Source organism: Mustela putorius, unplaced genomic scaffold (genome assembly GCF_011764305.1).
Source record: "Mustela putorius furo isolate JIRA1106 unplaced genomic scaffold, ASM1176430v1.1 tig00003869_pilon_pilon_pilon, whole genome shotgun sequence".
In the NCBI taxonomy this organism is placed as follows: Eukaryota; Metazoa; Chordata; class Mammalia; order Carnivora; family Mustelidae; genus Mustela; species Mustela putorius.
The window spans coordinates 6,248,981-6,262,500 of record NW_025422021.1 but is presented as its reverse complement, the minus strand read 5'-3'; the positions used below and the strand labels follow the sequence as shown (position 1 = coordinate 6,262,500).

General features: G+C 53.9%; 1 protein-coding gene and 1 pseudogene across 1 annotated transcript in view; both read right to left on the bottom strand.

The window, feature by feature from the left end:
• EVX2 (even-skipped homeobox 2) overlaps nt 1-5,242 on the bottom strand; it is a 6,011-nt gene extending 769 nt beyond the window's left edge. The window contains exons 1-3 of the mRNA XM_045066790.1: nt 4,396-5,242; nt 3,195-3,469; nt 1-1,865 (exon numbers count right to left, since the gene is read on the bottom strand). The exon at nt 1-1,865 is cut by the window's left edge and continues 769 nt beyond it. Coding sequence (XP_044922725.1) covers nt 1,143-1,865; nt 3,195-3,469; nt 4,396-4,822 — 1,425 coding nt within the window. The 5' untranslated portion in view covers nt 4,823-5,242 and the 3' untranslated portion in view covers nt 1-1,142. The remainder of the gene's footprint in view (nt 1,866-3,194; nt 3,470-4,395) is intronic.
• A 2,648-nt stretch (nt 5,243-7,890) lies between these two features.
• LOC123388023 lies at nt 7,891-8,016 on the bottom strand (annotated as a pseudogene).
• Between the last annotated feature and the right edge of the window lie 5,504 nt (nt 8,017-13,520).

The window sequence follows — 13,520 nt, the reverse complement described above, 5'->3', positions numbered from 1 at the left end:
TGCCAAGAACCATTTTACCCAAGGAAAAGGAAAGCGAGGAGGGAAAGGGGTGAGGGGAATCGAGGTCGAACCTAGAAAAGTGTCTAAGGAAATGCTTCAGGATAATACCACATATCTAGAGATTCAAGTATTTCCCAGATGGAATGGAACCCGGTAGTTGGAAAACTGAGCTGGAAACGCTTCTTCAAATAGACAACGATCTGTCAGTCTTGCCCTCCCCTTCCCTTCGTTCCCCTTTCCACTCCCGGCCTGGCTGCACCCTCCTTTGCCATTACTTTTTGCATAAAATATGCAAGACGCCTGCATCCCGCACCGAAGATCAAAAGAGAGAACCGGGGTGCGCCGAGAGTGGAGGGGAGGCGGCCACTGCCGCCTGCCTCCGCGCTGCCCTTCCCGGGGAAGACGGCCACAGCCCCCTCCCGCCTCGCGCCCGCACGCGGTAAACCTCGCGGTAAGCCGTCTCACAAACACGACCGGCGGCCGCCCGCGCTCTCCGTCCGCCCTCCTGGCCTTCTCAGACCTCCATTCTTCCGCTCTCCGTGCACGGGACCCCTAACAAGCTCAGGCGGGGGGGGCGGGGATTGCCACCTCCCCTCACCCTCGTTTAAAGAAAAGAAAGGCTGGAAGAAGAGCAGCAAGAACCTCGGGGGTGACTGCCCCACCCCCACCCCCGGCACAACGCGCTAGGGCCCACCATTCCCCTCTCTTTGTTGTGATTCTCCCTTGCTTCTGGCCACGTGGTTCAGGAGAGTAACCTGGGCCTGAGGGCTAACGGTCAGGACGCCGTACCCGAGAGGACTAGCTTGAGGGCAAGGGGATTGTCTTCGGGAAGACCCAAGAGCTCCGGACAGAGGCGGGAAACGGGGCACGGGCCGTGGGAAACACGAGGAAGCTGCTGTGTAGCAAATACAAAAATAGAAATTTGGGGGTACACCCGCGGGGTTTTCGCGCGGCTCTTTTCCCCCAATTCAGTCGGGGCATCTTCCCTTCGGCCTCCCGCGCCAGGACGCCCCCTGGCGGCAGCGTTAGCAGCGGGCAGAGCGCAGAGGGCACGTGGGCGCACGGAGGGCGCGGGGGGCGCTCAGGGGACTCCCGGGCACGCTCAGAGTGGCGGGCACAGCCCCCTGGCGGCGGCGACGTAGTTATCTAGTGAGCGGCGCCTCGTCTCTCTGGTCCGGCGGGCTCACGGCGGTCTTGCTAAGCACAGCCGCTGAGTAGGGCAGGAAGCCGCTCTCCGAGCGAGGCGCCGCTGCGCTGCAGCCGAAGTCCGAGCCCCCAGCGGCCCCCGCGCCGCCTCCGCCTCCACCCCCGCCGCCGCCGCCACCGCCCCGGGAGCCCAGGGCCGCGGCGGCGGCTGCTGCGGCCGCCGCGGCGGATTGACTGCTGTGGCAACTGAGGCACGAGCAGGGCGCGGAGCCGCCGCTGGGGGGCGCCCCAGCCGCCGCGGCCGAGGAGGCCGCAGCCGCCGCAGCCGCCGCAGCCGCCGCTGCGGAGGCCGCACTGTTGAGCCCCGCGGCGGCCGCTGGCGTCTGGTAGAGGCCCGGGTGGCGGAAGCTACACAACAGCTCCGGCCTCGAGTAAGGGTGCGACAGGGCACGGAAGGTGTCCAGCGGACGGATGGACGTGGCGAAGGGCGACGAGGCCGCGGCCGCTGCGCCGGAGGCCGCGGCCGCCGCGGCCGCAGCCGTGACACCCACGTGCGGGTAGTAGTGCAGCGGCACGTGCGAGTGGAAGGGGTAGGGCAGGCTTCCGGTGGCGGCCGCGTGCGTCATCATGTAGGTGTAGAAGCTGGGGTCGGCCGGGTGCGGCCACGACATTGCCAGGCGCTGCCGCTTGTCCTTCATGCGCCGGTTCTGGAACCATACCTGAGGGGAGAGCCGCGCCGCGGCCCGAGTTAAGGAGTGCCGGGAGGCCTCAGCCCCCGCCCTGGACCTCTCCACCCTACCCGGACCTCCGCAAGGCCTGACCTACTACTCCCCTCCGACTGGGCGCCCCTTGGAGGCCCCTCTGCTCTCCCAGCTGGTAGTGAGGGCGACAGTGGGAACAGCCATGGGCACACCTTCCTGCGCGAAAATAGCCTTCTGCCCTCGGCTCCTGCTCCCTTGCTTTTTGCTGCGTTTTAGATCCCAGCGCAACCTTTCCTTTCCTTCCTCGCCACCCACTGGTGCCCAGGCTTGCCGAGCACCCCTCTCTCAATCCCAGGATTTGCACGGGATTCTAGGCCACCTTTGAAGAGGGTCTGCTATCTCGGCAGCTTTTCCAAAAGCTCGCCGCTCGAGGTCTTGCGTCCTCGGAGCTGCAACAACCTGCCCCAAGGGCACACGTTCGGTTTTGATACCGAAGGGATGATTTTGTTGGAATCGTTTGCCTCAAATGAGTGGCGGGAGCAACACCCTCTTAAACTGGGAAGGGGACTTTTCTACCCCTCCCAATGCAGTCTAATGAAGACATCATTCGTCACAACTCTAAATTAAAGAAAGCCTGATCAAACCAAAGAGAGACTTCCACAACCTCCCTTATCCCTTGCAATTTACTCTTTTCGTTTCTAGTGTGGGATCCTCCGTGAAGTGTTCGCCAAGTCGCCCAACCTCCCAGCTGTCTCTCTCAGATTAATAAAATAAATCACCTAGAGATACAGAAGTAAGAACAATTTCGTTGTATCCTCCCTCCCACCCCCAAGGTTGCTTTCTTTCTCTCCCCACCCCACTGCTGCCCAAGAGAAAAATGTTTAGGAAACTACTTTCTCAACCCAATCGATCTTCAAAATACAGTATTCCTTTCTCCTTGTTGTAACGATTTATGTGGAAAATAAATCTCCAAGATCAAGAGCAGATGAAAAGTTTCACGTAGGGTTCGTGCCAGAGGAACAAAGACCAGCCGGCTTTGCCGCCCAAGGGAAAGTGAGGCCATGGACATGAGCTAGGGACACCTGGGCAGGCGCTGGGCAGAATCGAACAGAGGCCAGCGTTTCCGGCATCGGCTCCGCCATTCCCGGGCCTTCCCAGGTCAGCAAGGCCGGCCAACCCTTCGGATTCAGCAGCTGAGAAATAAATATGCCAGTTTCTTTGGTAACTCTACCCCGCGGACTTTCAGGCCTTCAGCTAAATGTGGCCACCCAGGAAGAAGAAAGGAGAAACAAAAATCAACCCAGACACCCCGGGGAGGCTAGAAAAGGCGCGTGCTGGAATCAATACCTTGATGGTGGTTTCAGGCAGGTTGAGCGCCGCGGCTAGCTCACACCGGCGGGGCCGAGACACATAGTTCTCCCTGTAGAATTCCTTCTCCAAGCGCGCGATCTGTTCGCGGGTGAACGCCGTGCGGTAGCGCCGCACCTGATCCGCGCCGGAGCCGGAGCCGCCCAGCGCCGCGCCCCCGCCACCGCCGCTGCCGCCACCTCCATGCAGGCTGCCAAGGCCAGAGCCCGACGCAGACGTCGTGGTGCCGGCGGCAGAGCCGCTCTCCGCGTACCCTGGCAAACAAACGGCCGACAGTGCGAGAGTCACTGTAGGGCCGCGATCCCCGCTCTGGGGCTGAGCGTGGATGGGGAAAGCCGGGAGAGGAAGGCGAGATGCTGCCAGAATTGATAGTGTCTGTCATGCTTATAAATTGCTGCTTTTAATGGAATCAGTAAAGTTTGGGGACCCCTTCATAACCAAATAATAAGAACTCAATTAGGAAGGTTTTTTTTTTTTCCTTAAATAATTGGAAATTTTCAAGTCAGGAGGAAAATTGGTCAAGGGAAAATGCCTACATCTAGGCGCAGTTTGGTAAGCTCTGGGTTTCCCCTGGTCTGGAGACAGCAGGGCAGCTTTTGTAGGGCTCCCAACCTTTCTTTGATAGTCTTTTGGGTTTGGCTAAAAAATATTTTTAAGATGAGAAAGAGCAGCAGCTCAAACCGGAACCATTGGGAAGTGGACTCTACTTTTCAACTCTTTTCTTCCGCGGACCCAAGCGGGTCTCCCAGAGGCGCCCGGCGACTCTCCCTCCGACTTACTGAGGATGCCCCCTCCATTCGGCCTTGGGGAATCAGGGGTAACGGAGTTCAGAGCAGCTACCTGGGCACCCTTCCCGTAGCGCGACTCAGCGGCTGGCTAGGGGTCGGTCAGTTCGCACAGGCTTTTAGAACAGCCCGCAGAAACATTTTCTAGAACTCGGGCGATAGCGGGCTGGCGGGCCTGGAACGCCCCAGGCCTGTGCCTCGCTGGGAGACTCAAGGAGCAAAGCGGGAATGCAGGGTCCCCAGCATGCGTCCCGCCCCCGCCCGAGCCCGCTGGGTGCAGCTTGCTTGCGAAAGAAGGTCGGTTAGGGGCAAAGGCAGTAGGAAGGGCCAGCAGAAGCCGCGGAGGAACGCGGGGAGGATGCGACCAGAGAGCGCGGCAAGGGCGGCGCGGTTACCTTTGCCATTGTTTTCCTTGAGCGGCGCGGCGGCGAGGCCGCCAGGGGAGCGCAGCGCGGAGCAGCCCACCTCCACGTCGCTGCTCATGTCCGCCTCGGCGGCGGCCTCTGAATAATGACCCGGCTTTTTACGGCCTTCGGCTGCGGAGGCGATTTCGGAGGAGACGGTGCTTTCGCTGCCCGGGTGCTGCAGGTTGAACAAAGTGTCTATTTCGAATTTGCCCTTGGCAGGGAGGTCTCCCAGAGCGCTGTGCAGGGGGGCGGACGGCAGGCGCGGGCTGAGGCGAGCCGGGTGCTGCGAATTTTCCAGGGCCTCGAGCACAGCATTGCCAGCTGAATCGGACAAATTGGAGAACCGCTTGCCGGCCGTGGGGCTGTGCAGCCCTCTCTCCATCAGAATCATCTCTTTTCTTATTCTTTCCATCATCTCAGCTTTCTAAAAAATGTCACAGTGGCCCGCTGTCCCGTCCTAATGATGGGCTGCGCCTAGGGCTAATTCTCATTCAGCCCCAGCGAGCGCCTCTAAATATTATTATCTCTTTTGGAGGGAGGCGGAAAAATTGTGGGATGCCAGAGCGAGGGAATGACTGGTCAAAATGACCCATACATCCTTCCGAGCCCGAGATGTCATTCATCAAAAAGTAGCGCTCGCTCGTCATTAAGGTACGAATGACGCCGTTCGAATAATCATTTATTGTAACAGGTTTATAAGCAAATAAATACACGCTCCTGTCAGTGGGTAATGAAGGCGGCTTCGGAGCAGACAAATAGATCCAGGTAGGAGGCGAGAAGAGACAAGAAGTGAGGAGGAAGGCTCCGGTCCTTTGCCCGCTCAGAGCCGGTTCTGTTCGCCCGGGGGTTTGGCCTCGGGGGTGAAATTGACAGTCTGATTAATAGAGCGCGCCGCGGCACATTTCCCCCTTCATTTAGGGGCATCATTACGCTCTCAGTTTGCTGGGTTGCCCCTTAGGTCCTAATCATGCAGTGCCTTCCTCATTTTTCCTCGGACATAGATACGTGTTAAATAATAGATAATGCTTTGATTTTCCAGAGTAGATCGTCGGGAAGCCCCCCCCCCCTTTTTAACATTTACAAGCGGGAGGGGTAAGGGAGGGGACCAGAGGGAGGATGTAGGAAGAGTTGCGTAAGGAGACCTTGCGCTCCTGTCTGGATTACTTATCTTTTGAATTTCAGAACCAAATATGTATTTTATTTAACAAATAAGGCGCCGAGTTTTCTCTCTCCCCACTTCTTCGCCTCAGTCTGGCTGCTCTCCTCCCACCCCAGCTGAGAGACAGAGAGAGAGAGAGAAAGGGAAAGGAAATATCGTAGAGTTTTGAAAGCACTTCAGTGCTACGTGGCTGGGGAGGTGCGTTGGGCCCGCGCCTCCAAACGGAAATCATTAGGTCCTCTCTGATTTTTTAACACCGTTTGCAGAGTGAGTTCTGAACTTGAAGTCCTGGGTTTTTTACTTTTATAACCCTGCTGATGGATAGGCTTCTCGCCTACGCATTTTCCCTGGGGGAAATGAACTCGGCTGGACGATTTCATAGTAGAATTCGACAGCTAACTTTAAACACAGTCGCGATTTACAACGCCATATGGGCTGCCCCAGATCCACTTTTTACGTTGCCAGCTTTCCCCCTCCCTACTCAAATTGAATTATTTGTGGCAAAGTTGCCGAATTTCTAGGTCAAAGGAGGAAAGAAGGGATTTAGCCTCTTTCCCTTTCCATCCGCTGCCCTCCCTTTTCCACTCTGCTCTTCTTTCTTCTCTCCTTCTCCTACCCCAACCCAACCTCTTACCTGTGGCCCTGAGTATGCCCGGTGCTGAGTCTGGGCGCGGAGAGTCTCGTACCAGCCTTGCTGCTGCTTCCTGTGGCCTGAGCTTGGAGGCTGAGCCTCTTGGCGATAACTTTGATGGTCATAATGACGCCGGTGGCAACCATTTTAACGAAGATCAATCTTCACTCAAGGCCGTTGCACATCTCCTCCCGCGCTTGCGCCCCACCCTGTCCGGGCCCCCGAAGCACTGTGCGGGTCCGCCAGCCAGCAGCAAAATAGGAGAGATCCCTGGTCACAGGCAGGGACACGATAAGATATGGACGGGACACGGAGGTCGGTCTTCGAGCTTCCGAAGAGGCCGAGAGACCCTGGCAATCTGGGCGCTGGGCGCGGGTCCTGCATCCTCCCCTCAGCGCCAACTCAGACCCCAACCCAGCCCCCCTTCCTCCCTGCCGCCACACCCAGCACGTTGGGGTGTGTTAGGGGCAAACCCAGAATCTATTTGCCCATCTCTCCGTTGGTGCTTTCCTTTTAACCTTGAACCCGTTGGGGGCGCGTCAGGAATGTAAGGAGAGACGAGGTGTTAAGTATATTTATATACATTTATACACATAGTCAATGCCAAAAGTTTCTCTCCGGTTCCCCTCGGCGCCAACTTATTTCAACAACGTGAGCTTTGCTTAGAAAATCAAATCCACCTCTTTAGGTAATAAACGGAATTCTCCCCCAAGGTGAGAAATGCAAAGCTGGAGAGACACGCGCGGTGGCTGGAGAGGTGGTGGGGGGAGGAGGGACGTGGAGTGGGTGTCGGGAACCCGGAAGAGCACCGGCCTCGGCGTCCACCTCCCACCCTGTCCCAGAGGCCACTCGACTCTGAGCACTATGAGCCCTCCCTGAGGCGGCTTTCTAGCCCTTAAGGCGTTCAAAGATTAGCCTTGCGAGTGCCCCCACCGCTCCCTCCTAGCTCCACAGTCTGTGCCCGCAGCTCTACCACCCCCGGTAGGGTCCCCGGGCAAAGAGAAGTCGCTGCCCCAGGAACCTGGGAAGGGTCCTCCCCCAGCCCAGTCCCACTTGCTTAGGGAACTGAATGGGACACTTCGGTCCAGGCTCGGGTTCGTGGGTGGCCGAGGCCCTGGCGGGGGTTGGGATAGGCCCGGGCGCGACCCAGGCGGAAGTCACAGATGCCTTTATTGCTGTCGTTTGGCGCCCCCGTCTGTTTTATTCGCGGTTTCGGCAGCTGTGAGCTACTTTGAATCGCAGAAGCCGCAGCTGGGGGCTGAGGTGCCGACGGCAACCCCTTCCTCCTTCACTCCACGCTTCTTCCTTTCTTCCCTTCCTCTGGGACCTGACGCCTCTGGTCCCAAAGCCTGCGCCAAACCGGACCTCAGTCTGTTGAAAAGGTAAAACACCATTTCCAGGCGACAACTTCATTCATTAGTGGTTTTGAAAACTATTTTGCACCTTTTAAATAACACTAATATTTCGTATTCTAGCACGTTAATTATAAAAGGTACATTGGAAAACACGTCAGGGAAATTACTCACAGTAAAAGACACTTATAATTTTTCATTAAACTGCGTTTAGCAGACAATATTTCACCAGAGACGGTGAATATCCCATAACAATATTTAATGTCCCTTGCTTAATTTTAGATTCCACATCTACTAGTCTAGTAATGTTGGTGAACTTTTATTTAGCTTTTACTCTAAAATTACAAGTGTTTTTTACATATATTATCTCCTTTAAAGCTCGAAGCAACTCTAGAGATGGATTCTATTAGCAATAATCGCGCCTCGGATAAACCTCATTGGCTACGATACTGCCACTGCGCAAAGCTAGAGATGGATTCTATTATCCCTTTTACAGAGATGGACTCCTTCCACACAGAGAGGTTGAAGGACTTGCTGATTTAAACTTATCTCTGAAAATATCCAAGTTATAAGGTTCTTAAAAGCTTTGGGGCAGCATTTTTAATTGATTTTTTTTCACTTTTGCATACATCTTCTTGAAATACAGGCCTACCTCCAAAACACTGAGCCTGTATAGCAGATAGTGGAAAAGATTAACAAACAGTTCTGTTAATGTTTATTAATGAAATACCCAAACCTTGCACTTCTCCCAGACGGTGGAGGCTGAAACTGAGAACGACCAGTCAGATGCTCCCAGTTTTTATCGTAACCTCTGGGCCATATTGAGACCTTCTCCTCACCACCAAAATATAGGACTTACTCAATAAAATAAGACAAGAGTCCAGCCCATGCCCCCGTGTTTTGTCAAGAATTTTTAAGGTGCATTGGGGGTGAGGGTGTGGGACCGCCTTTCTCCAAATGGACTGAAAAACGGGTTTTTGTCCAAGGGAGGAATTACATGAAGGAGGTCTTACTTATTTATTTACTTGTTCATTTAATTTGGAGGGGCAGGTTGGGCCTCCAGACTAAATACTTGTTTCTTGAGCAGCAGCTGGTCCTCCGAGGTGAAGCGGTAAACACTTTTGGCCTTGGACTGAAGGTAATATAAATGTGTCCAGGCTGCCCGGGCGGAGGGGCGCGGGTAAAGCCGGAGTTGCAACGGAGCCCCCGCGTACTCCCGGGGCCTGGCTGCGGTCTTCCGCGCGGTAGGGTCTGGGCTAGGCGGGCCCCAAACCCGCGCGGGCCCGCATCCGGAAGCAAGCTCGCTCGAGGACTGGGGCCGCCTGGGTTTAGAGGGACAGCAGAATCGCTAAAACCTAGGCTTCGAACCCCTGGTGCACTTTCTTTAAGTTAAATACAGTCCCCACGGCTTATGGCTTGGAGGTTTCGGTTTATAAGGGAAAGAGTCGCCGCTTTGGCGACTCAGGCCTGACTCCCTCCTGGCATCTTTTTGGGGCCATCTCTAGGCGGGCAGTCCTTGCGCTGTCTCTTAGTCCCTCTGGCTGCTTCTAGTTCTCGTCCTTCCCGCTACAGTTGCGCACACGACGAGGGACTGCCCTGGGTGAGGAGGGGGGTGGGGGTACTTTCTCCCGGGCTCTGGGGCTACCCAGACCCGCTGCCTGCCTGAAGCTTGAGCGCCCTCAGACGCCACGGGAAAACTTGCAGAGACATCTAGCGCCAGGCCTGAGGAACTGCGCGCTGCCCGGCGGGGAAAGCAAGCCTGACCACTTGCTTCTCCACCTCACTCCCTTCGCGCCGCCACCCACCCACCCCACGTCCTATCCCCCCACGGCCCACCTTCTTGGTTAGGCATTTCCTTAATCTTCATCTTTTCTCCCTGCTGGTGTCCACGCGCGGATTCCTCATAGAGACCAAGGGCTCTGGGGAATGGAGAGAGACAGAGAGAGGGCGAGAGGAAAAGGGATTGAGAGAAGGTGGGGAGAAGAGGACATTAACTTTCTTTCATTTCCAAAGGTCAACAGAGCGAGCACTTGCTGGACTCCAGCTAACAATGACCTTGCTAGAGAAGTGCATAGGAGGAAAACCCCAGGCCTTGAGACACCAGGCAAAATAGCAGAAAACTGTTTGCAGTCCCAGCTTTTGTTTCCTGGAGGGCAGGTGGGAGGGCAACAAGTTACTGATATCCTCCAGCTCTGGGCCCACCCTCCAGCACCCCCTTCTCAGCAAGGTTAGTGCTTCTCTAAGAGGGAAGACTCTTGCTGTGTTTCATTCCTTCCAGGACTGGAGTTTTCTCCATCCCAACAAGAGCCCTCTGCTCTGTGGGAGGCCAACCTAGATTCACCAAATAGCACTTTGGGTTTAGAGAGTGTTTTGTTGTTGCTGCAAACAATTTACATTTGATAAAGCCTAACTGTGTTTTAAAATCCAAATGGAATACATCTCAGACATAGAAAGTGACCAAACTGAGGATTCCACTGTCTGGCTTTTGCTAGAGACCCCTCTCTTTACCCTAGGATGTTATTTTTATTTTTCTTAATATATATTTCCAACCTGAATGAAACTGGGTATTGCCTACAGAGAGAAATTAGATTCAAAGTTGGCAGGACACAGATTTGGTTAAGAACACGGTCCAGCCAGTCCTGCTGGATTTAAGACTTTATTCTGGAATGAAGACTTTATTTCTACACTTAATTTTTGGCTTCTTACAAATTAATTAGGGGGGTGTCCTGCACTTCGTGGTGCACTTCTTTTCCATCAAGGAAAAGACTTTCAAAGGAATTCCAAGTACCCCACTCTGATAGGAGCCGGTAATTGTTGTCTGGTGCTAATGGCCACTGATTATGGGGTTAATTGAGCTCACTGTTTTGGCAAGCAGAGGAACTTCTGTTCTTCAGTGAGTCTAAATCTCAGACTTCATCCACCCATTCCCCAACCCAGGACAAGGACATGATTTGAAAGATCGTCTACAAGGAGGACAAGAGAGGGTGTGATTTTCAGAACATTATTGATTCCCAGAAAGGGTGCCTATGGAGAGAGGAGAAAGGAGAACGAGTGAGTGGTGGGAAAGGAGGACAGAGATGATCTCTCTCTCCCCCCCTCCCTCTCCCTGCCCCCCCCCTTCTCAATAAGACTTTGGACAATGAGGGATTCTCTCCCAAATCTGGAAATGTGACAAAACTGGTTTCACTGAATAACACGTCAGTGTTTGGAGGCATTTCTGTCTGGCTGCAAAAGATTTTCATTTAACAAAGTTTATGTCTGTTGTTAAAGTCCCAGCATAATACACCCACACACATACACAGGGTTCAATCTGTGCTCCTGACCAATTAAAGGAAAGTATTTCCATTGAGCTTAAACCTAAAATCAACTCGGACACAGGGTACACAGACTAAATGAAATGTTTCCGCAAATTCAGCCTCAAAATTCCTCTACTACCTACCACCCTGGCTTGTAAATTATGCGTCTTATTAGTTCATAAACAGAGCAACCCTGACTTTGCCTGGTACTCATCCGCAGCCCTATGATCCAATAGCAGCCGCTGCCCTGGGGTGCTGGGTTTAAGGGCTCTCACAGGGTCCAGTTGGAGCCTCCTTTCTAAGGGGAATTCCCTCCCCCAGGTCCAGGACCTTGAAGGCTGTACTGGAAGTAGATTCGGCAGCAGAATAGCAAGAGGCAATACTCCTTATTGTTTAAAACCTCCCGAGTCCCAATATCCACTAGGATGGACAGAGAAACCCCGAGTCCTGTGAAGGTCCCACAGGGCAACTGGAGGTAGAGCCATGATTGAGAAGTGTCTTTCATCATGAATTCAGACTTTCCTCCCAGCCCTGCAGAACTTAATTTGCTGCATGGAAAATTCAGCCAAAATTGAAGGGCTGTCTCAAATCGGCAAAACTTGACAAATTCTTCCTTCCTAGCTGAATTTCATTTTCTTCGTATTTTGACATATAATTGACTATTAAAATGTATTTATCCATTAGAATGTGGCACAGAAATCTCTGGTATGGGGGGAGGAATCACAGGGATATTTAGTTTTAAAAGACTGAAAGTCCATTGGTTCCAGTTATGCCTTAGAAATTATTTCAGCAAATTTGCTTTTTGAGATCATGGGGGGAAAATGTTTAACTCTTGTTCTCCCTCTCTGAGAAAAAGCAAGGGAGACAAAGGAAAAATAAGAGAGTTTGGGGTTGATATTCCACACCTGGTTTGGTACCGAAATTGCTGGGTGAGGAGGACCCCGCCAGACTCTTCCAAAAAATCAGCAACCTCTGTCACCTAGCACGGGCTGGTGTTTTTAAAACGCTGATTCAGCTTCCGTTACTAACTTTTGCCTCCATTTTTCAAGTAACCAAAATTGTTCGCACCAGAAAACTTGTATTCCCTATGATTTTCTGCAAAGGCTCAAGCCCCTCTGACTCAGATTTGATCATGAACACATCTAGGACTTCAAAAAGGTCAAATTCCCCTGCTTTTCCTTTCCAGCGCCCCTCTCATAACTTTCCCCTTTATTTGAGCCTTTTATGGTTACTGGGTTTTGCGTGTCAACACTCCCGACACCAGCAGCCCACCCTGCAATGCCAGGCCAGGCCCAGGAGGGCCTCCTTGGCTTTTTTTTTACTCGCCCCATCCAGTCGCGTCTTGGGTCCAGGAATGGCAGGGCTGGGTGACAAGCTGGCTTCATCAGTCACAGGCTCATGGGCGCGATTTTCTTGGAGATGGGCTGGCCTGGGGAGTTAACACTGCAGAACCAAACAGGCTCACTCTGAGGGCTTCTGCACCCACCCCAGAAGCTTTAACTGCTCAGATCAAATATTGCTCCTAAGGGGGACCCTTAAATTTACCCCAGGAGACACACCAGCTGTCCACCACCACCACCACCACCACCACCACCACCCCCCAGTGACTAAGATGGGTGGTGGTGGGCTGGGGCTCCATAGCAGAGAAATGGTGCAAAGGGATGAGTCGGGTCAGGGCTGTGATGGCTGACACCAGGAGCCCACTCTCTCCCCTGAAGGCCAGACCCAGTTGTTCAGGGCTGCTCTTATCTGGAGCCTCAACTTGGCTTGGAAAAAAAACAAAAACAAAAAACAAAAAAACAAAAAGAAAACACCCTCTTAATTTGCCCCTCTCAGTTCTCTGCAGTTGGCAGCTTGGAAAAGAAAGTGAAACAAAGGTCCCTGGGAAAGTGAAGTTTTCAATTAATTGGTGTGAGTAATGGGCGGGGGTGGGTGGTGGCTGCAAAATGCAGGAGGGAGTCGGGCTGCAGGGGAGGCGCAGAAGTTTCCGGGCGGGCAGCAGAGTGGCTTTCTCCAGGTGCCCTCTGCAGGGTGTTTCTGCTGACCAGGGGAATCTGCACTGAGGCTGGGGAGGCCAGATCGAGAAGTGATTCCCGGTTGGCCTGAGTGTAAAGGCGAACAGTGTGGAGGATCAGGCAACAGGAGTTTTCTCGGTGGGGCAGATCGTCAGGTTCGCCGCGTTGTGGAAGTCTTTTCTGCTGCTTGACTTACTTGTAAGTCTTTGTCCCGTCCCTAAGGGCGCTTCGTGGGCATTTTCCTGGTGGACTGGATGTGTGTGTTTAGCGAGGACCTGCTCCAATTAGTCTTAATTCGGAGGATCCCTTAGGATAACCTGCGTGAAATGCCCGTGGCGGTTGTTCAAGGTAGGGAAAATAGACTTCCTCGGGCTTGGGGTCTAGGTCAACTAATCCAAGGGATTAAGCAACGGGATCCAAAAGCAATCTGTTTTCACACCATTCTGGCCATCTCTGTCCTTCGCCTTCGTTGAGCTGTGCAGCTCGGACCCGAGGAGAGGTGGCAAAACCAGCCGTGGCCCAAACAAGGCGCAGGCCTCGGCGCCCGTCTCAGTCGCAGACAGGGCCTAGGATGGGCGGTCGCGCAATCAACTCGTGGGGGTTGGCTGCGGCGCAAACGCCTGGGTCCGGGGGAGGGCAGGAAGGGGCGGTGGGCTGCAC